Here is a 24,155-nt window from a genome sequence, read left to right on the forward strand (position 1 = left end):
GTCACACCACACCCACAGCTTGCATACCTGGTATATGCCAGGGACCAGGCAGAGAAGAACCAAAGATGAACAAGGCCAAGTACCCGCAAAGGGGACTCACAAGACAGGGACAGGACCAGGCCCCAAAGTGAAATTCCACAGACGGCTCACTCTCTCAGTGAGTCCCTGACACTTGTATCCCTTTATCGCCTGATGGTCACTGCCTGAGATGTCCTGATAAGAAGTTAGATGATCATATACCCCCTCCTCCCCATTCCTGTCTTACTGGGATGACCTGAGAGCAAACAGCAGCATGGGCTCAAAGAAGAAGTAAACTTTAGAAGCTCTACCTGGGAACTCGGCTGATCAGACAGCAAAACAAGGAAAAGGCAAATCGACAGGAAAAACAGGACTCCTAAGGGAAAGGCTAGCCGCTCAGAGGTCCCCTAGAGGGGAGCAGACTCCACCCACACCTAAGGTGAGCCCAGTCCCCCAGGCGCCCCTGCCCGAGCCAAAACCTCTCACCGAGTCCACCAGCAGCTTCTTGCTCGACTCCCCGATGCTCTTCAAGGCCACGTCCACATCCTTCTGCCCAGGGAGGCAATTCACGCAGTTATTCAAGGAGTGAGAAACGGCTTTGGCCACCTGAATACACAGAGGGAGAAAAGCCCCAACAGAAAGCAGGTTTCAGGGCAAACATTCTTGCACACGTGTTGGGAGTGAGCAGAGCTAAAAGAGATGGGGAACTGATCTGCCAGCGTCTGCCTGACACTGTTTACCGTTAAATCTCCTCATCTAGGCCGCTCATTGGGGTTAACATCCTGTCTTAGCACAGGGTCTGACACAGCGATACAGCACACCCTACCTGCTCCCAAGGCCAGGCCAAGTCCTGACTGTGGCTCAAATACAACTCGGTTCTGAAACAAAGGTATCCAACACCAAGAGGAAGAGAAATAGCTGCCTTCTAGAGAGCCCTGCAGAGGTCCTGAGGTGGAAGGAGGCCCTGAGTCCTTTGGATCACAGTTAGCCCGCCCTGGGATGGATTTATGCTCAGCGACCCTCTGATGCCATCATCCCACACCTCGCCCTGCCCAAGGGCAGGCGGAATGTTCTGAGCACTTCCAGACCAACTTGGAGTTGCCCACATGCTGCCTTTTAAGGATGTGTGAGGCTCCTTGTCTACGCTCTCTGGTAAGAATCACCTGAAGAGGCACTAGAGAGAGTTTAAAGCACCGAGTAGCTACACCAAGCCTATCTACCTCACCTCCCAGGCTAGGAAGAGGGCTATACGTAAGCACACACAGGCCCAAAACAGACATGCTGCGTCCAGGTCCTTCACGTTCTAACGGCAGGTCTCAACAAAGCCCCCCATACTTTCTGTTGACTGAATTAAGCACGTCTCACGTTATGGGGGCTACCATGCGAGGCTTCCAAAACTGCTCACACCGGGCAACAGCCTGTCCATGCGTCCACCTCAGGGATGACCTTGATGGCCACTTCCGGGCCTTACCTGGGCTAGTCTCTGCTGACTCTCCGCATCTCCAGGTGCGATCAGGGCCTGCTTGGCTTCCTGGATGAGCATGGCCGAGCCCTCCATCACGTCCCGGGCGGAATCTAACATGGCATGCACAGCCCCGGGGTCACTCGTAGATGCAGCCACGCCCCGGGCAGCCTGGGCCAGCGTTTTCAGAGCTTGGGCCGTCTCTCGAGCAGCCACCCCTGGGGATTAAAAAAAAAAAAAAAAAAAGAGCCCGCCAGACTTTCTATTAGATTCCATCCAAAAGTTATACTTTTACTTGGGAGTAAGCCTCTAGACTAGAGCCTTCGAGAAAGGAGAGAATCCTTGGACAGTGCCTCGCACAGGTGGGCTCCAAATTGCTTTTTATAAAATCTGAATTGATGTCCTTCTCAAAGAAGTAGCTCAAGCCATTGGCTCTGGGCTGCTCCAAGAGGGATGTTACAACAAATGCCACGCTAAACACCATTTCCCTCTGGTTCCTGTCACGTCCACTACCCCACCTGTCCCTAGACCTAAAATACCAAGTGCATAGTATCGAACTCACAGATGAACCATTCAAGTTCACTTTTCTTTCCAGTCATTTTTATTGGGGCATAACTTACACGCAACAAAGTGAATGAGTCTCCCTGGGCAGCTCACTGAATCTGTACCGATGTGTACACCCACGTATCTGCCATCCATATGGAGAAGGAACATTTCCATTGCCTGTGCCCTTTCCCAGTCAATATCCTCTCACACTGGAAGTAATCCCTATTCTAGCTTTTATCACCTTAGACTAGTTTTACCTGTTCTTCAACTACGTGTTGATGGAACCACACTGTATGTCTTCTTTTGTGTCTGGTTTCTTTCTCTGACCACAATGCTGTGAGATTCACCCGTGCTGTTACACATAGAAGTACATTGCTTTTTCTTGCTGTGTCGTATTCCATTATAGGAACACAGCAACATCTGCTTATCCATTCTTCTGTTGCTGGACACTTGGGGATTGTTTCCTGTGTGGACTATTATGAATAAAGCTACCGGAAAAGTTCTCATCCCTGTGTTTAGGTAGACATATGGAATTGATTCTCTTGGATTTAAATCTAGGAGCTGAATTGCTGGGTCATAGAGTAAGTGTATATTTAGCTTTGGAGGATACTACCACACTTCTTCAGACTGGTTTTGCCATTATACACTCCGCCAGCACTATATATATGAGAGTTACAGTTGCTCTTCATCCTGGCCCGTACTTACTAGTGTTAGATTTTTTATTTTATCCAGTTCTGGTGGGTGTATAGCATGCGGGAATCTTAGTTCCCCGACCAGGGATTAAAACCATGCCCCCTGTAGTGGAAGCGTGGAGTCTTAACCGCTGGACCACCAGGGAAGTCCCTCACTGAGGTTTAATTCTTATATCCCTAGTGAGCAACGATGTTGACCACTTTTTCATACACTCAGTGGCTGTTTGGACATCCTCTTTTGCGAAGTACCTGCTCATCTTTAAATTCACTTCTAAAGATGATGAGATTCGGAGATAAACTATGCATATAAACTAGTCCTTAAAAACTACAGTGCCACCTCCCATAGAAAGAAGAGGCGCCTTCCTACATGGTACCTAGTGCTTGGCGCACCCAAGAAAAGGAAGGAGACTGGAAATGCCAAGGCACGTAACAAAAGGCTCCTGGAACCTGGGGAACTGCAGAATAGCCAGCCTCAAAGCTCATCTCATCGAACCATTTCAGATGAGGCCCAGTGCTGAGAAGCATCTTGACCACGGACGCACCTTTAGATCTGAGGTTAGTTTCTTAACTTTGGGATCAGACTCTGCATAGTGTTCTTTGGGATAGAGAACTACAAGGGATTCTTGTTAGAACATACAACATCTGCATGAAAAATTCACAGATGACTTGCTCTCTCACTACACTTTGAGGTGACTGTATCTAAAGCCTTCGGCTGGATGGCACCCCTGAGCGTGGTCTTTACCGCTGCTGCTTCAGCCGCGTGGGCACAGACGCAGCAGGTGGTCCTCTCTTTACTAGGGACGAGGCACCGAAATACAAGAAAGAACACAAGAGGCCCTGGGGAATCCATAAAACAACTTCCCAGAGCTGCAGACTGGCTCATCTGTAAATACTTAGGAAGTCGCATAACTGGGACATAACTCTACAATCTAATCAAGGCAAATTGCAAAGCTGCCCATCTACCATTTATCACACGGCACTTCCGAGCGCAGCATGTGGAATGAACACATTTTAAACAAAGTGTTTTATATGGCAGAGGAGAAAGCATAAAGATAAGTAAAGCCAAGGTGAAGGAGAGAAAAAAGCCAAAGAGAAGAGTCACTGCATTTTTTTTTTTGCAGACATCAAGGAGGGTTTTATTGTTTGTTTTTTACTGGAGTATAATTGCTTTACAATGTTGCGTTAGTTTCTGCTGTACCGCAAAGTGAATCATCTATATCCCCTCCCTCTTGGACCTCCCCCCACCCCCTGCATCGCACCCATCTAGGTCATCACACAGCACCGAGCTGAGCTTCCTGTGCTATACATCAGGTTCCCACTAGCTATCTATTTTATACATGGTAGCGTGTTTACGTCAAACCTAATCTCCCGATTCATGTTATACTGAAGCTTCTGGCCCAGGGTGGAAGGACATCCTTGCTCAGAAGGGCACCCACCAGGTGTGGTTAAGACCTCGTCCAGCTCTGCTGCTGACAAGCTGTGTGGACTAAACAGCCGCCGCCTTTTCCCTCTGGGTCTCAGTTTCCCACAGGTCATAGGAGAGGCTGAGATCCCAGCTGTGACCCTTGAAAATTCTAGGCTGTGATTTCTAGACCTCTCCTCTTGCCTTCCTCGTTACCACGTGGACTCTTGAATCTATTTCTATTTGAGTTGTATTATTTTGGAAGAATAAACCATTTATCATACGCCATTAGAAAAGTCATGTTCATGAGAAAATTATTTACTGAAAAGGCTTTTATAGACTCAGACAATTTTTCCAAAAGGCAGAAACCAGAAGAGCGGAATTCCAAAAGCCGAGGTATATCCACCCCACGTGTTTTCTGCTGAGGACTCACTGTGAAACCTCAGGGCACACCAAGAATCCTCTTTGGCAGCATTAGGTTTCCCGCAAAGTGGAAGCCACACCAACAAAAGGATGAAACAAGGCCACCAGATGCCAGGGAGCAAATGACCATCCAAGGCTGTACGTGGCTGAATTCACAGCAATATTCTCAATGGTAACGATGAGAATCATCAGAGTCCTATCTCCGAGCAATCACCACCCTCCGCCCCCCCAAAATTGTTCCTGGAGTCAAGGGTGCAACACACCCCAGAAGTGCCAGTGCGAAACACTGAAGCAGACTCCCTGCTTCAATAACCACAATCCTTGGAAGACACAGATGACGTTCCCAGTATTCCTGCCGTCTAGATCTCAAATTATATTCAGCAACAGTCTTAGGGAGACACACTAGTCATATGAAATACAGGGGAATTCTTTGTAATAGTAATTACTCCTGATCAGAATTCACGTAGATTGTGTGTAGACAGCATTAGACCACGTATCAAGCTCACAAGGTAAAAACCAAGTATGCAAGATTTTTTAATCTGTCCCAAAGGATCTGGAAAGGGTTCTGTCTATGTAACTGTACCCAGCCGAGAAGAAATGCATTTTGAACGCTGTACTGGCCAAATAAAACCACATCTGCATTAGAACCTAGTCCAGTGGCAGCTCATGTGTTAACTTCTGAGTATCCCACACATCTTAGGTATGGACGAGGGAACTGACACCCAGGGAGAAGCTGTCCACACTCGTGCTCTCTCCCTGCTTCCCATCCATTCTTCAACCTTCCTGTAATTGCCTTCAACAGGGAGAGCAGTGACCTTGTTTTTCCTTAAGCCAGTGGATGCTTCTCAAGTCCCTCCCTGCAGTGTCTTTCCAGGCAGCAATTATCTCTGTGAGTCGAGAGACATCCCTCTCTCCTGGTTTCCATGGTCTCTCCAAGGCTGCATGTTCTCGTTTCTTTCAAGGATTTCTAATGCTCAGCCTTCTCCTGAAATACTTGGGTTCCATAGGGTTATATCTGATAAAATTGTTCTCACTCTACCACTTTCCCTTATGCAAACTTAGCTACCCCCATGGTTTCAATCATTATCATTTTATTAAACATTTAGAAATATTTATCTCCAGCCCAGACTTCTCTACTGAGTTCCAGAGGTAAATATCCAGCTGCCTAATGGGCACCTCTCTGTGGATATCCTGCAGGGATTCAAACTGAATCCATTTAAAGTTGAACCTGGGACTTCCCTGGTGGTCCAGTGGTTAAGAATCCGCCTTCCAATGCACAGGATGTGGGTTCGATCACTGGTCAGGGAACTAAGACCCGCATGCTGTGGGGCAACTAAGCCCATGAGTTGCAACTACCGAGCCCACGTGCCGCAACGAAAAGCTGCAACAAAGACCCAGGGCAGCCCCCCCAACAACAATAATAATAATAAAGTTGAACCTGGCATCCCTAAACTCCAGCCCTCAACATGCCTGCCAGTGACCCTGTGTCTCCATCACAGTGACTCATACCACTCTTCGTTCAGCTATCAGGCTAAACTTAGAGCTGTCCGTGTTGCTTTCCCTATTCCCATTCCTACCAACTTCTAATCCATCACCAACAACCGTGAGGTCTCTTTTTCTTTAATCCATCCTTCATCTCCACTAACAATTCTTATCTGGATGAATGCAACAGCCTTCTCACTGGTCTCCCTGCCTCCAACTTTGCTTCCCTCCAATTTATCAGCACACGAAAAGAAGGGCAAAGTGCATTAAGGGCAATCGAGACTGTGTCGACAGATGCAAATTCTTCAGTATTTTCATATGCTCTGAGCTTCAATTTCAATGTATTTAAATTGGCTTATGAGGCCTTTTACGATCTGATCCCAGCTGACCTTCCCAGCCTTATCTTCTTACTCCCTACCCCCTTGCCTTTTACTTGGATCCTCTCACTTCATTTCATCAGCCTTCTTCTCCTGCCTTTGGGACTTCACATATGCTGTTCCCAAGTCCGCCACCACCACCTAGTTGGCGCCTGCCAAAATGAAATCGGGATACTTCTAGGCCGTTCTTCAGACATCAACTAGACAGTCTGTCATCCTGGATGTTATCAGTATTGGATGACGCAACTTGTGAAGCAGTCTTTCCTTCATTAAAAATCCATTTCATCATCTACACAAAATCTGGCAAGATTTCAGGAATGTGTAGAAGTTCTTGAAACTACATCTCTCGTATGCCCTAAGCTTTTAAGAATTTACATACACTTTTCTTTCTCCTTGAAAGCTAAGTGAGTCACAATAATCCTTCAAACCCCGATCAGGTGTCAGTTCTGCTGTGGAACGTTCCCTCACCCTCTCATGAGGACAGAATTGTACATTCTTACTGTTGCAGGTACTATATTGCACTGTGCCGTGGTAACTCTTTTTGTGCTCCTACTGTGCTCTTATTTTCAAAGTAATAAACATACACAGTTTTTGAAGAAGCAAAGAGGATTTTCCTTATAGTGATGGAAAGAATAACTTATTGCAGATGAACCCTCCCCCTCAGAGAAACAACTAGAAACTCTGGAAAAATACAGACAGAACATCTGTTTGAAGGCACTGGAGAGATACCAAGGAACCAAGGTAACGAAAGCCAAGAACTTGGAAGAGAAAGAAAGTACAGAGAAGTGAGTACAACACTGCTTTCCCCCCTTCAAGGCATTTTCTAATTTGTAAACTGTTGCCCAGAAACTGAGAGGCTGAGCAAAACTTTCTGAAGTCGCATGGGGATGGGAAGATAAAAGAAGCATAGCTCTGAGCTCAACAATCAGAATGGCCCTCATAAACATCACAGATGTTTAGACAGGAGGCACGAAGGGCTACACCCTACAAGGTAAACTGGAAATGGACTTTGCAATATCCAATCAGTTCAGTTCCGCTCGTATTACGGTGATCTTCTCCTTTTTTAACCACCTGCTAAAATAAAAGATTAATCCTCTGTACGGAAGAAAACACAATCTAGAGCCTCAAATTATTTCTACAATGTAAATACCAATGATTAGCATTAAATTAAAAAAAAATCAGAAACATCAGGAGATAAGGTCAATAGTTGAAAACCAAGAAGAGAAAAAAAAAAAAACAGAAAACAAAACAGATAACAAGACGCCCGTAGGTGATCCTGACATTGGAGTTATTGAACCTAGACTTTAAGTAAATGTAAAAACTATGTTGAAGAAATTAGATGACAAGATAGAGAATTTCAGCAGAGAAATGGAAAGTACAAGAAAGCCATCAAAAGGTTATTATAAAACTGAAAAATATGACATTTAAAATTAAAAACTCAATAGAAGAGTTTGAAGGTAGGAGGAATAGTGAGCTGCAGATAAATCCAAAAAAACCCACACAGAATAAAGCATGGAGAAGAAAAATTATGGCCAATATAGAAAAGAGCATAGGAGACACACAAAACAGTGAAAATATCTAACGTAGGGGGTAGCTGGAGTGTACAAAGAGGAGAGAAAAAAATGGGACAGAAGCAGCATTTGAAGATATAGTGGCTGAGTTTTCCAAAACTGATCTAAGACAGCAAATCCCATCTTTAAGGAGTACTAAAACCCAAAGTGGGATAAATAGGCAAAACGACACAAAACAAAACTCCTCTAGGCACAGTGCTTGAAAACCAAAGACTGAGAAAATCCAAAAAAACGAGTAGCAGAGGGGAAAACTAAAACCACATGACCTGTGGAAGGGTAAAGCGACAGCTGACTTCACAACAGAAATAAAGGAAGCCAGAAGACAACGGAATAACACCTTCAAGTGCTGACAATGGAATAACACCTTCAAGTGCTGACAATGGAATAACACCTTCAAGTGCTGACAACGGAATAACACCTTCAAATGCTGGAAGAAAATAACTGCCAACCTAAAATTTTACAACACGTAAAATTATCTACCAAAAATAGAGGCTAAACAAAGGCATTTTAAACAAACAACAACTGAAAGAATTGGTCACTGCAGACTCACACTAAAGGAATTAATGCAGGGAGTTCTTTAGGCAGACAGGAAATAATCCCAGGTGGAAGCACATTGCGATGCAGAAAGGAATGAACAGCAATGGAAAGGTCAATATGGAGGAGCATTTAATCAATACTGACTATGAAACAACTTTGAGGCAGTACTGAGGAGGTTAAATATATGTAGAATTAAAGCACTCAACAACAATGAATGAGTTGGAAGAAAGGTCAATGAAGTTTAAATGTCCCAAGATTCTTGCACTGTCCAGGAAGAGGTAAACATACTAACTTATATTATACTTTTAAAAAATTGTTCAAGGGCTTCCCTGGTGGCGCAGTGGTTGAGAGTCCGCCTGCCGATGCAGGGGACACGGGTTCGTGCCCCAGTCTGGGAAGATCCCACACGCTGCGGAGCAGCTGGGCCTGTGAGCCATGGCCGCTGAGCCTGCGTGTCAGGCGCAACAGGAGAGGCCACAACAGTGAGAGGCCCGCGTACCACAAAAAAAAAAAGAAAAAAGAAAAAAAAGTTGTTCAAGAATAGGCAGTGAGGGGCTTCCCTGGCGGCGCAGTGGTTGAGAGTCTGCCTGCCGATGCAGGGTACACAGGTTCGTGCCCTGGTCTGGGAAGATCCCACATGCCGTGGAGCGGCTGGGCCCGTGAGCCATGGCTGCTGAGCCTGCGCGTCCGGAGCCTGTGCTCCGCAGCCGGAGAGGCCACAGCAGTGAGAGGCCTGCGTACTACCAAAAAAAAAAAAAAAAAAAAAAGAATAGGCAGTGAATGTACAACTAATAAACTAATCAAGGGAAGAGAAATAGATTTTAAAAAGCACATATAAATCTGAAAGAAAGCAAGAAAGGAGAGAAAAAGGAGCCTAGGATAGGTAGGACATATAGAAAAGAAATAGTAAGATGACAAATACAAACCTCAATATATCACTAATTATATTATATACAAACAGACCAAATACTCCAATTGAACGGAAAATACTGTCACATCAACAAACAACTCCTCCCCCTCTGAAAGAACAACTACATGATACGCATAGGTATGCATGCATACACATGCATTAAATATAAGCATAGAGAAAAAATGAAAGTAAAAGATTTATGACGCACACTCTAATGAAAACAAAAACTTCTATGCAAAAAACTATAAAACAGTATTGAGAGAAAGGAAATCTAAATAAATGTAGAGATATACCACATTCACAGATTAGAAGACTCAGTAATGTAAAGATTTCAATTATCCCCAGATTCAGGTAACCGCGATCAAAAAAACAAACAAATAAAAAAACAAGCGAAAGGGTTTTTTTGCGGGGGAGGGTACAAATTGACAGGTTGATTCTAAAATAGATGTGGAAATACAAAGGGTCAAGGAAAGTCAGCACTAACTTGAGGAAGAATAACAAAGACAGAGGACTCACATTATCAGATGTTAACACTTAGTATAAAACTGCAATGATTAGGAAAGTATGGTACTAAGGTAAGATCAGGCAATTAAAGCAATGAAAAAGAAGCAAAAGTTCAGAAACTGACTCACATTTATGCCCTTAATTTATAATGAAATTGCCCTCAAGACCACTGGGGAAAGGAGGGTCGCAAAGTGGTGCTGGGTCAAATGGATGGATGCCCTGGTGCAAAAGCAACTACACTAGGACCCTGTTTGCCCACATATAAAACTCAATTCCAGGTGGATCGTAGTTCTAAATATGGAAGTAAAACAACAAAGCCTTTAGACTATAACAGAGAAGAATATCTTCATGACTTGGAGAAGCAACATTTTTAAATCGGACACAAAAAGCACTAACCATAAAGGAGAAGTGTAAATTGGACTATATTAAAATTTAAGTTCTGTTTATCAAGAAACACCTTTAAAACAGTGAAAAGGTAAGCCACAAGATACAAGAAATACATATATATGTGACAACTAACTCCTGCAAATAAATAAGGAAAAGGCAGAAAACTCATATTTTAAAAAAATGGGCAAAAGACCTGAAGAGATGCTTCACAAAAGAAGGTACCCAAATGGCTGATAAACTGAAAATATCCTCAACTGCCCTGTTCCTCAGGGACACGCAAACTAAACCCATAATGTGCTTCTACTACACACTCAACAGAATGGCTCATATTGACAAAGCAGATGTGGTGACCAGGATGTAGAACAAGTGGAAATTTCAGATACCGCAGGAAGGACTGTAGCTGAGTGGCCGCACAGCCTATGACCCAGCAATTCCCCCGGGATGCCAAAAATGCTCATTACTTGATCTTGGTGGGGGTTTTTCAGGTGTATTCAATTTGGGATAACTCATGAAGATATACATTTAGGACTTATACTCTCCTCTGGATGTATATTATTCTTTAATAGTAATGTATATTTCAAAAAGAAAAAAATATTCAAGCCGTACTACTATATAACAAAAGCAACAATCCATCTCCTCTTCACCTGATTCCTACTTATAGAGCCACTCAGTTCTTTAAGGTTTCTTCTGATGGATGGATGGATGGATGGATTTATTTAATTATTTATTTATGGCTGTGTTGGGTCTTCGTTGCTGCATGTGGGCTTTTCTCTAGTTGCGGTGAGCAGGGGCTACTCTTCGTTGTGGTGTGCGGGCTTTTCATTGCGGTGGCTTCTCTTTGTCACAGAGCAGAGGCTCTAGGCATGCGGGCTTCAGCAGTTGCAGCTCGTGGGCTCAGCAGTTGTGGCTCGCAGGCTCTAGAGCGCAGGCTCAGTAGTTGTGGCGCATGGGCTTAGTTGTTCCGTGGCATGTGGGATCTTCCCGGACCAGGGCTCGAACCTGTGTTCGCTGCACTGGCAGGTGGATTCTTAACCACTGCGCCACCAGGGAAGTCCTGATGTAGTTCTCATTTTCAAGTAATGGGCTAATACTGAAACTTCTTGTTGTCTCCATTTTAGATAGAAACAGACTTCCGACTATGAAAATATTCTTTTTTTTTTTTTGTATCACCAGGTATTTTTCCTTATACATTCTGTTCCCTATACAGTACTCCTGGTTCAGGGGTACCTGCTGTCTCCAGGGCTCAAACCCTCCCAGAGTTTTGCAGCACCAATCAGCTTGCTTCTTGTTAGCTTCCCTATCCCTGGACAACTTTAGGTTTTTATTTATTGGGGTCTCTCAGTTACCACTCATCTGTCTCCTTCCATCTTCGACAACTTCATTGAGATCTTATTTGTTTTCTTCTCTCTCATTTTCTTTGACTTTTTCTTTCTTTCCCTCCTTTAGTGGGATTTCAAGAGACATACACAGTTGCAGAGGTCTATAACTACCATCTGCTTATAGTCTAATAGGGGTGACTCAAATAGTTTGGGGGAATCATATTTGATTAGTCTTAGTACGCTTAGTATCAAGCCCAGTAACAAGCATGTTGAAAGTGCTTGAAAAATGTGTGTTGAACTGCTGAAATAAAAAAGTCAGGTTCATTGTCAAATCAACAGACTCCCCGCACCAGCCCAGTGGTCTGTACCTGGCCTCAGGGCATCACGAAGGGTGTGAGTCTCACCTGTGTAGTGCTCATTGCCTTGAGCAGCACAGGTCAGGAGCTGCGCCATGGAGGAGCCCACTGCTTTAGATGTACTTCCCAGGTCCTGAGCACATTTTTCCAGCTGTAAGAAGATTCAAGGAGGAAGACAGCTTAGAAGAGGCAAATCATCCACTAAAGTCTTAGCCCCAAAATAATGCAGATCAAACTTCTGGGCCTCAACTCTTTCCTACCTAATACACCAATGGCACTAAGAAGAAGTAGGGTGATAGAGGGGAAAGAACCCAGGCTTCAGGATAAACAAATGAGTTCACACCCTGCCCTCTGCTTCCTTTCCCCACTTGCTAGCTGTTGAGAGATTGGGGTAAGTCACTGAACTCTCCCAGTCTCTGTGTCCTGAGATCACAGTATCTAGCTCAGAAGGTTTTCAGAGAATTAACATAGGTACTCAACAAATGGTAGCCATTAGTATTATGCTTTCAGAAGCTAATTCAGAAGTCTGCAACAAATCCTTAGTGAGAATTAATTATGCCTTAGCAGGAAGTGAGCAGACATCCAGCTGTTCCACCTTCCTGGCACGTGGGACCATTAACATTGTTCAATTTGATCATTATACTTTGCGGAGTTCTAACCAGAGGGAAATGCAATAGGAATAGAGGTTTGGGATGGTAAATGAGATTATGAAAACGGGCAAAGAGCTTGCTTCCCATGACGAGCACGTCGTCTCGCTTTGTCAACGGAATAAATAATTCAGAGAATAAAGTCAATAAAGCCCTATGGTAAGGGTAATTATTCAATTACTAGATGAGGACAACATTTTGGAAGAGAACTTCCGGGCACGCTGCGAGAGTTCAGAAAAGCATCAGGAAATGTATGCAGTTTTAACCCCACAACATGTTTTCCAAGAGAGGCATTTTCTTCAAGTAAAAAATGGAGCCTGGTCCACTGTAGCCAACAGTATAACACAGTACACACATTTGTTTAGGGCAAACAATTTCTTTAAAAATTACATGATGTTTCTTGCATTCTAACTGACCGGTTGTTTTATGTGAAGGCAGAATAGGTGTCATGGGCTCCTGGAGCACAGAAGTCTGCAAAGGGATACCTGGACCACTTTGCAAAGCTGCTGGCTCAGGAACCAATACTGACTTTCTCTTTAGCCGGGGCACCTTAGTTAAGTGACTTCCTGAGTTTCCTGTTTTTACAATCAGGGGTAGCTTGATTTCACAAATATTTTCCGAATGCTTCCTACGTACCAGGCATTGTTCAATGGTAAATTAGATGCTCTGGTGGTCCTTTTATACTCTAAAAGTTTTTAGTTTCTATCCAAAGAGCAGCAGTAGCTAAGAGTAAAAGTTCTCACTGTGAAAGATCAAGGCATGGGTTTTGGAGTCTTACAGATCTGGGTTCAACCCATGGTTCTGATGCTAACTACCAGGTAACATTGAGTAGAACAGGGCACCTTTTTTTTTTCAGCTGTAAAATGGGGTGAACAACACTTGTTCATTAGGTTACTATCAGGATAAACTAGGCTGACTGTGTGTGTACACAGTGCAGAAGAGGTGCTTAATAAATGAAGCTATTTTATCAGTAATGTTCAGGAGTGAGGGAAAGGAGGTACATACAAATGAGGACGACTGGTAAAATTTTAGCCAAGAAAACCCTGGCACAGGCATCAGGAGGTACCATAACGTGATCAAATGAGATTTCTGGAGCCAACATTCCACTTGCTGTTGTGGCTTTACTAGAGTAAAGTGCTTTGCCATTGCCCACCCCAGTGCCTTGCACTATGGAAATTTTTTTTTTAAACATGACTGTTGAAAATATATTCTGTATTTATAACTTAATTGCCACCCATTTCGTAAATAAAATACTTTAGACATAGAGGAGATTGGGACTTGCCTACAGCTAGTGGATGACACAACCTGGACCAAGAAGCCAGAACTCCTAGGTCTAAACATAGCTCCTCCAGCTGCCCTGGGCATTCTTTTCAGAAAAAGCCTGCAGGATTAGAACACTGGCCTCAAACGCCAGCAGGTCTTGTTTATGGAAAAGAGGGATGAATAGGAACTGATGCCTGGTCATCCCCAGCCACACCCCAGGCAGGTACACACAGGCCCATCACCAGAGGCCCCCTCAGGGCCATCTCTATCATAAGACTGTTCCAGAGAAATGTGGCTATTCTAGGGCTTTGCATTAAAAACACTTGAAACTGAGACACACTGACCACCCCTCCCCCCAACTCTAAAAATGCCGTGACTTCCTAACAGAGGTAGAGTCCCAGACCCCAGCTGCCACCAACATCTCCTACCGTCTCCCCTGGGAGTGGCTTCAGCTGACTCTCCACGGCAGCCATCTTGGCATCCTGCAGTTCACTCTTCAGGGTCTGCACAGTGCTCAGTGCTGAATCGATTTCCATGGGACCACAGGCTTCATGGGCCTGTCAACAGAGTTGAGAATATGTGCACAACAGTCTGCTCGGGAAAAGCATCCCCAGTACCTTGCAACATAGGAAATTCCTTTCTGGATACAACCAATGATTCTCCAAATCTAGCAATAGGAAGCAAGGGTAACAAGCATTTCCTGAGAGCACAAAACCATGCTCAATCAGGACCTCAGTCCTAAGTTCCCTAAAAAATCAAGTATGTGTGTCTCATAACTGGATATACTTAAATTTTCCTTGAAGCTGTTTATATCAGAAATACATTACCTCTCAAACGAAGAGGATCCTTATTCACTGTGTCTGGGTTCTAGACATGGGGCACCTAGCACAGTATGTGTGCACACAAAAACTTGGGAAGCATGGGGTGGATGAAGGAACGAATAAACAAATGAACCCAGGACTCTACAGACAAGTCTATGTCAACCTTACTGAATCTCTTTACAAATTTCTAGATTGTAAACCATTATCGTTCCATACTGAAGGCTATGAAAGATTTTTTTCCTTAATAAAAACTTTTAAGAAAACTGCTTCATTCTGGTGATCATCTAGAACAGCGTTCTCCAAATGCTTTGATCACACACCCCCAACACGCATGTTAATAAATTATACACGTAAATGTTAGTAAATTATACACATACAAGTATATTAAATACTGGTGTATCTTAACTTCTTTCTTTTTTAGATAATAGTAACAACAGCAGCAGTACACACTATTTGATTGATTTCTATGTGTGAGTATTACTAGGTGACAATACTGAGGCAGAGAGGTTAAGTGACTTGCCCAGGTCACAAAATTAGTCAATGGCAAGGCGAGAATTTGAATGCAGGTGGTCTGATTTTAGAGCCTGTATTCTTAACCCCTACACTATATACTAAAATCATAAAAAGAGTCTTCCTGAATCCACTGCACAGTGTTGCCTGAGTCCCACTTCGGGGATCACTGCTCCAAAGCAGTTGTTGGAGGTGGGTGTGTCGTTCAGTCACTGAGGAAACTTGTTAAAATGCAGATATTTGGGCGCTATGACCAGAGATTCTGACTGGGGTGCTCAGAGGTGAGGCCCAGGAACCTGCATCCTAAATGCCCCCATGTGATTCCAGTGCAGATGGTCCCTAGACCTCTCTTTGAGAAAGAGAGCTCAAAATAACTTTTTTATTAGATATAACCTAAAACTCTAGATATTTTTCTTTGGTGATGTAGTGCACTGTTTATATTACAAATTCAAATCAGCTTCTAACCTTCTTCCCTTGCTCATACATGAGGCTGCCTGTTTCTATAAAGGGATTGTTACAATGAGGAAAAATGAATTCATGCTAGAACTTCATGCTAATACCACATCAAACAGTACAGTAATGAGGCCCTTTGGTAATTAACACATCCCAGAGACAGAAACGCATTAATCCCCAGTTCTGTTCTATGGAGGATCTTGTGAAGGTGAATGCTCCCATTTAAGAGGTGGAAACCTCTCAGGGCAAAGATAGTATAGATGATCCTCCAAAACAGATTTGCTGCCTATATAATGTCATTAAGTTCACAAGATAACACCTGGAAGATATCATCACTTACTGTGCCCACAGTTTACCTGGCACCAAGAAACTGATGACTGGTCTCCCCTAAGACTGTGAGAAATAGATCATTGCTTGTCCCAGGGCAGGGGAGGAGGGGAAGTATGCAACTTAGCATAGTTTAACCAAAGTCATCTGTAACCAGAAGGGGATAACTAAGTCAAGGAGATAGCGGCTAAAAGGGGCAAAAGCCAATCCACATGAGCATATTTAGTGGTCAAATGGACAACTGAACCAAGCAATATGCCAGGCAGCGTTCAGGCCCTGGGGAGCACCCAGGTCACACCAACAGTAAGGAATTAAAAGCTCCGCTCCTGACAAGCTAACTGCCGTGACCAGGGTCCACTTGCCTTCTGTGATGCGGTACGCAGCTCTGCCAAGCTGGTGGCAAGGTTCTTGGCACACTGGCTCAGCTGCATGGCTGCAGCCTGGTCGCTGACAGTGGGCACTGCGGCTTTAGCAGAGGACACCATCTTGCTTCCAGGCTATGGAGAGAAAAGCTGAAGGTAAGACAGCTCCTGGGCAGCAAGAGTCAGAGTAGAGACCCAAACAGCAATGCCGCCTTATCAGCCAGAACTTACTTTGCCTTAAAACAAGGAATATTAAAACCATCTAGTTTCCCCCCAAAATTGCCAACCGAAATCAGATACTCTGGGGCAGTACATTCTAGGAATGTTTGAAACGGAAACTATGTGTCTTCAGACTGGCAGAATGGATAGAAAAACAAGACCCATATACATGCTGTCTACAAGAGACCCACTTCAGACGCAGGGACACATACAGACTGAAAGTGAGGGGATGGAAAAAGATATTCCATGCAAATGGAAATCAAAAGAAAGCTGGAGCAGCAATACTCATATCAGACAAAATAGACTTTAAAATAAAGACTACTGAAAGAGACAAGGAAGGACACTACATAATGATCAAGGGATCAGTCCAAGAAGAAGATAATAACAATTGTAAATATCTATGCACCCAACATAGGAGCACCTCAATACATAAGGCAAATGCTAACAGCCATAAAAGGGGAAACTGACAGTAACACAATAACAGTAGGCGACTTTAACACCCCACTTACACCAATGGACAGATCATCCAAAATGAAAATAAATAAGGAAGTGCAAGTTTTAAATGACACATTAGACCACATGGACTTAATTGATATTTATAGGACATTCCATCCAAAAACAACAGAATACACTTCTCAAGTGCACACGGAACATTCTCCAGGATAGATCACATCTTGGGTCACAAATCAAACCTTGGTAAATTTAAGAAAATTGAAATTGCATCCAGTATCTTTTCTGACCACAACGCTATGAGACTAGATATCAATTACAGGAAAAGATCTGTAAAAAATACAAACACATGGAGGCTAAACAATACACTACTTAATAACGAAGTGATCACTGAAGAAATAAAAGAGGAAATAAAAAAATACCTAGAAAAAAATGACAATGGAGACATGACGACCCAAACCCTATGGGATGCAGCAAAAGCAGTTCTAAGAGGGAAGATTATAGCAATACAATCCTACCTCAAGAAACAAGAAAAATCTCAGATAAACAACTAACCTTACACCTAAAGCAATTAGAGAAAGAAGAACAAAAATCCCCAAAGTTAGCAGAAGGAAAGAAATCATAAAGATCAGATCAGAAATAAATGAAAAAGAAATGAAGGAAACAATTGCAAAGATCAATAAAACTAAAAGCTGGTTCTTTGTGAAGATAAACAAAATTAATAAACCATTAATCAGACTAATCAGGAAAAAGAGGAAGAAGACTCAAATAAACAGAATTAGAGATGAAAAAGGAGAAGTAACAACTGACACTGCAGAAATACAAAGGATCATGAGAGACTATTACAAGCAACTAATGCCAATAAGATGGCCAATCTGGAAGAAATGGACAAATTTTTAGAATAGCACACCCTTCCAAGACTGAATCAGAAAGAAAGAGAAAATATGAAAAGACCAATCACGAGCACTGAAACTGAAACCGTGATTAAAAATCTTCCAACAAACAAAAGTCTAGGGCCAGATGGCTTCACAGGCGAATTCTATCAAACATTTAAAGAAGAGCTAACATCTATCCTTCTCAAACTCTTCCAAAATGTAGTAGAGGGAGGAATACTCCCAAACTCATTCTATGAGGCCACCATCACCCTGATACCAAAATCAGACAAAGAGACGTCACAAAGAAAGAAAACTACAGGCCAATATCACTGATGAACATAGATGCAAAAATCTTCAAAAAATACTAGCAAACAGAATCCATTAGCACATCAAAAGAATCAAACACCATGATCAAATGGGGTTTAGCCCAGGAATGCAAGGATTCTTCAATATATGCAAATCAATCAATGTGATAGACCATATTAACAAATTGAAGGATAAAAACCATTTGATTGCCTTGTAATCCAAGTGCCTGAGTTTGTGTTTGTATTTATGATTGTGTTTGTATCAAATGGCATCATGGAGTGCTGCCTGGCTAAAGGTTTCAAAGTCATAAGAATAGAGGGAAGAGGTCGGAGAATTGGATCACATGGAATATGAGAGTATAGATGTAGAAAATTTAAAAAGAAGAAAATCTGTACTGTAGCATCTGGTATCATGTTTATTTTATAAGTGTATATATTGTTCAGATACTAACTGGGAAAAATTCATTAACAATAAATATGCTATGAACTTAAAAAAAATGATCATCTCAACAGATGCAGAAAAAGCTTTTGACAAAATTCAACACCCATTCATGAAAAAACTCTCCAGAAATCCAGAAAGTGGGCCTAGAGGGAAACTACCTCAACATAATAAAAGCCATACATGACAAACCCACAGCCAATATCATTCTCAATGATGAAAAACTGAAAGCATTTCCTCTAAGATCAGGAATAAGACAACGGTGCCCACTCTCACCACTCTTATTCAACATAGTTTTGGAAGTTTTAGCCACAGCCATCAGAGAAGAAAAAGAAATAAGATGAATACAAATTGGAAATGAAGAAGTAAAGCTGTCATTGTTTGCAGGTGACATGATAGTACACATAGAAAATCCTAAAGATGCCATCAGAAAACTACTAGAGCTAATCAATGAATTTGGTAAGGTAGCAGGATACAAAATTAATGCACAGAAATCTCTTGCATTCCTATACACTAACAATGAGAAAATCAGAGAAATTAAGGAAACTCCCATTTACCATTGCAACAAAAAGAATAAAATACCTAGGAATAAACCTACTTAAGGAGGCAAAAGACCTGTATGCAGAAAACTATAAGAAGCTGATGAAAGAAATCAAAGACAATACAAACAGATGGAGAGATATACCATGCCCTTGGATTGGAAGAATCAACATTGTGAAAATGACTACACTACCCAAAACAATCTACAGATTCAATGCAATCCTGATCAATTTACCAATGGCATTTTTCACAGAACTAGAACAAGAAAATTTTACAATTTGTATGGAAACACAAAAGACTGCAAATAGCCAAAACAATCTTGAGAAAGAAAAATGGAGGTGGAGGAATCAGGCTCCCTGCCTTCAGACTATACTACACAGCTACAGTAATCAGGACTGTATGGTACTGGCACAGAAACAGAAATACAGATCAATGGAACAGGATAGAAAGCCCAGAGATAAACCAATGCACAGATGGTCTCCTTGTCTTTGACAAAGGAGGCAAGAATATAAAATGGAGAAAAGACAGCCTCTTCAATAAGTGGTGCTGGGAAAACTGGACAGCTACATGAAAAAGAAGGAAATTAGAACACTTCCTAACACCATACACAAAAAGAAACTCAAAATGGATTAAAGACCTAAATGTAAGGGCAGACACCATCAAACTCTTAGAGGAAAACATAGGCAGAACACTCTATGACATAAATCACAGCAAGATCCTTTTTGACCCACCTCCTAGAGAAAGGGAAATAAAACCAAAAATAAACAAATTGGACCTAATGAAATTTAAAAGCTTTTGCACAGCAAAGGAAACCATAAACAAGACGAAAAGACAACCCTCAGAATGGGAGAAAATATTTGCAAACAAAGCAAGTGACAAAGGATTAATCTCCAGAAGGTACAAGGAGCTCATACAGCTCAATATCAAGAAAACAAACAACCCAATCCAAAAATGGGCAGAAGACCTAAATAGACACTTCTCCAAAGAAGACATACAGATTGCCAACAAACACATGAAAAGATGGTCAACATCACTAATGATTAGAGAAACGTAAATCAAAACCACAATGCGGTATCCCTTCACACCAGTCATAATGGCCATCATCAAAAAATCTACAAACAATAAATGCTGGAGAGGGTGTGGAGAAAAGGGAACCCTCTTGCACCATTAGTGCGAATGTAAACTGATACAGCCACTATGGAGGACAATATGGAGGTTCCTTAAAAAACTAAAAATAGAACTACCATATGACCCAGCAATCCCACTACTGGGTATATACCCTGAGAAAACCATAATTCCAAAAGATATATGCACCACAATATTCACTGCAGCACTATTTATAATATCCAGGACATGTAAGCAATCTAAATGTCCATGGACAGATGAATGGATAAAGAAGATGTAGCACATATATACAATGGAATATTACTCAGCCATAAAAAGGAACAAATTTGAATTATTTGAAATGAGGTGGCTGGACCTAGAGTCTGTCATACAGAGTGAAGTAAGTCAGAAAGAGAAAAACAAACACCATATGATAATCCACATATACGGAATCTAAAAAAACGGTACTGATGAACCTAGTGGCAGGGCAGGAATAAAGACGCAGACGTAGAGAAGGGACCTGAGGACAGGGGCGTGGGAGGGGAGGGTAAGCTGTGACAAAGCGAGAGAGTAGCACTGACATATATACACTACCAAACGTAAAATAGATAGCTAGTGGGAAGCAGCTGCATAGCACAGGGAGATCAGCTCGGTGCTTTGTATCGACCTAGAGGGGTGGGATAGGGAGGGTGGGAGGGAGGCTCAAGAGGGAGGGGATATGGGTATATATGTATACATATAACTGATTTACTTTGTTGTACAGCAGAAACTAACACAACATTGTGAAGCAATTATATCCCAATAAAGGTATTTAAAAAGAAAAGTATGTGTCTTTTGGGGTGGAGTGGGAAGTAAAATTGGGCTAGTGGCTTGAAATTCTTATTTAAAACAGATTTGAAAGGGAGTTTCTTATTAAATATGTTTGTGTTTCTTGGAACAGCTCTTTAATCTGTGTCTTAAATATATGTAATAGACTATTTAGAAAAATACAGGGACACAAAATGAAATGAGTGACCCCTCACATCTCAGAACCCAGGACAATTTCACCATGCATGGGTGAAGGCACATATGTGCAGGCACATATATTTTCAAAAGTAAGATAATACTATTTATTCTGTTTTCGAATCTCCTTGTTCCACATAGTCTATCTTTTTCATAGCTATGTAATACCCTGTGTATACATCAGTTAGCACTTTTCAATCTTGTATTGTTAAGTATTTTCCATGTTTTCAAATATAATAAACAATGATATGATAAACACCTATGTAACTAAAATTTTGTACATGTTCATAATTTTTTTGTATAAATGTTTCTGGACCAAAAAGTACACATAATTTTAAGGTTTTTAATATGTATGCTATACAATGGCTCTTAGTAAAGCTGTAACAATTTAAGTGCCAGATCATAAATACCAAGGACACAAGTTAATATTATTAATATTTAAGGAATTCATGAGAATTTATAAGAAAAATCAGAATGAGTATATAAAAAGCATGAATAGACAAGTTCACATAATAAAAACAAATAACTGAAACATGAAAAATGTTTAATATTGTGAAAATCAAGGACATGCAAGATCAAATAATAAAAACGTAACCAAGTAAATTGGCAAAAACATTTCAAAAAAATGATTGACTTCCCAACTTGGAAAAGAGGTATTAAAAAGTGTGCTCCAAAATGCAAATGAAAACTACAATGAGGTTTCACCTCACACCAGTCAGAATGGCCATTATCAAAAAATCTCCAAACAATATATGCCAGAGAGGGTGTGGAGAAAAGGGAACCCGTTTGCACTTTTGGTGGGAATGTATATTGATACAGCCACTATGGAGAACTGTATGGAGGTTCCTTAAAAAACTAAAAATAGAACTACCATATGATCCAGCAACCCCACTACTGGGCACATACCCTGAGAAAACCATAATTCAAAAGGTCACATGTACCCCAATGTTCATTGCATTGCAGCACTATTTACAATAACCAGGACATGGAAACAACCTGAATGTCCAACGACAGATGAATGGATTAAGAAGATGTGGTACATATATACAATGGAATATTACTCAGCCATAAAAAGGAACGAAATTGGGTCATTTGTAGAGATGTGGATGGACCTAGAGTCTGTCATACAGAGTGACGTTAGCCAGAAAGGGAAAACAAATATCGTATATTAACGCATATATGTGGAATCTACAAAAATGTTACACATGATCCTATTTGCAGGGCAGGAATAGAGGTGCAGACGTAGGAACAGACATGTGGACACAGGGGGTAGAGGAGGGTGGGACGAATTGGGAGATTAGGATTGACATATATACACTACCATGAGTAAAATAGGTAGCTAGCGGGAACATGCTATAAAGCACAGGAAGCTCACCTCAGTGCTCTGTGATGGCCTAGATGGGTGGGATGGGGGGGAGGTCTAAGAGGGAGGGGATATATGTATACATATAACTGATTCATTTCATTGTACAGCAGAAACTAACACAACGTGGTAAAGCAATTATACTCCAATAAAAAAAAATAACCCCACATTTGAATCTAAAAAAGGAGTGGCTATGTGTATATGTATTCACTTTGCTGTACACATGAAACTAACACAACATTGTAAATCAACTATATTCCAATAAAAATTAAAATAAAATAAAACAAAGAGAAAAAATAAATAAAAAGTGTGCTCCATATGTTGCTAGTTGTAAATTTAGATTCATTCATCCTTCTGGAAGGGCAATTTTACCACATGTATGAAAAGAGTTTAAAATGTAAACTTTAAAAAAAGTTTAAAACTTGTTGATCTGCTGATTCCATTTCTATTTATTTCTGACTCTGGCTTTATTCTTGTTAAGATCTGATCCGTCTACAGTAGCAAACTTAAAAGAACAAAAGAAACAGGAAAAACAAGGGCAGGGACAGTGACCCCTGGACCATGTCCACACTGTACTATCATAAGACCCTATGATCCTGCCAGCAGTGGGACAACACAACTGATTCTAGGACCTGTAACCACCTACAGCAGAAGACAAACAACTTGTCCAAGCCACAATTCTCAATGTCCCAAAGATAAAAATAAGCTGCTTGCAATTCTAGTTCTAGTAATTTACCCTAAGGAAACAATTCAAGAGGGGCACAAAGATTTGAGCACACACCAAGATTTTTTTTTCCATCATATCACAGGTTGTTTATGACAGCAAATAATTGAAAACAACCTGTATGTCGAATGACAGAACAGCGAAACAATGAGTATAGTATATGAGAGAATATGATTCAAATTCACAAATATTCATAATATAAATGTTAATATGAAAAACAGTCAATACACAGTGAATCCCAAGAGAATACATACATACATAAATACGTTTGTATATGTATGAAGATAAAATGTGAGGAAGCATAAACATTCCATATTGTATCCCTGCATGTCGGAGCTACGGCTCTTGAAGAATTAACCAAATAGAAGTATCACTGGGTCCTGTAAGTACAGATCTGAATAGACAGGGACGAGGAAGAAACTTGCCAAACCACATGGACTGTTTAGGAGATCCAAGTAGACAAAGTGCCGAGAGACGTGAAAGAAGTACGTACAAAGGGAGTGTTCACAACTTAATATTCACATTTTATATCTAATTAAAAAGAAAATGAACCTAGCCACACTTCACAAAGACTGACAATACTTACTCATTCTGTATCTGCCACAAGAAACCACCACACCTTTGGAGAAGATGCACTCACAGATTCTTATTTCCCTGGCTATGAATAATGGCATGAGGTATTCTGGAAACTAGCACACCTAAAGTGGGCAGTGGGGTGGGGGTGGGTTGAGGTTCCGGGGAAGACGGAGGTGAATGTTTCCGTGG

At 41.6% G+C, this 24,155-nt stretch overlaps 1 protein-coding gene across 3 annotated transcripts in view; it reads right to left on the reverse strand.

The window, feature by feature from the left end:
• Positions 1-24,155, reverse strand: part of TLN2 (talin 2) — a 446,754-nt gene that overhangs the window by 102,686 nt on the left and 319,913 nt on the right. For all 3 annotated transcript variants that reach the window (XM_060294173.1, XM_060294172.1, XM_030878890.2), the window contains exons 26-30: positions 16,370-16,504; positions 14,325-14,453; positions 12,035-12,137; positions 1,490-1,698; positions 505-624 (exon numbers count right to left, since the gene is read on the reverse strand). In XM_060294173.1, coding sequence (XP_060150156.1) covers positions 505-624; positions 1,490-1,698; positions 12,035-12,137; positions 14,325-14,453; positions 16,370-16,504 — 696 coding nt within the window. The remainder of the gene's footprint in view (positions 1-504; positions 625-1,489; positions 1,699-12,034; positions 12,138-14,324; positions 14,454-16,369; positions 16,505-24,155) is intronic.

Source organism: Globicephala melas, chromosome 2 (genome assembly GCF_963455315.2).
Source record: "Globicephala melas chromosome 2, mGloMel1.2, whole genome shotgun sequence".
NCBI lineage: Eukaryota > Metazoa > Chordata > Mammalia > Artiodactyla > Delphinidae > Globicephala > Globicephala melas.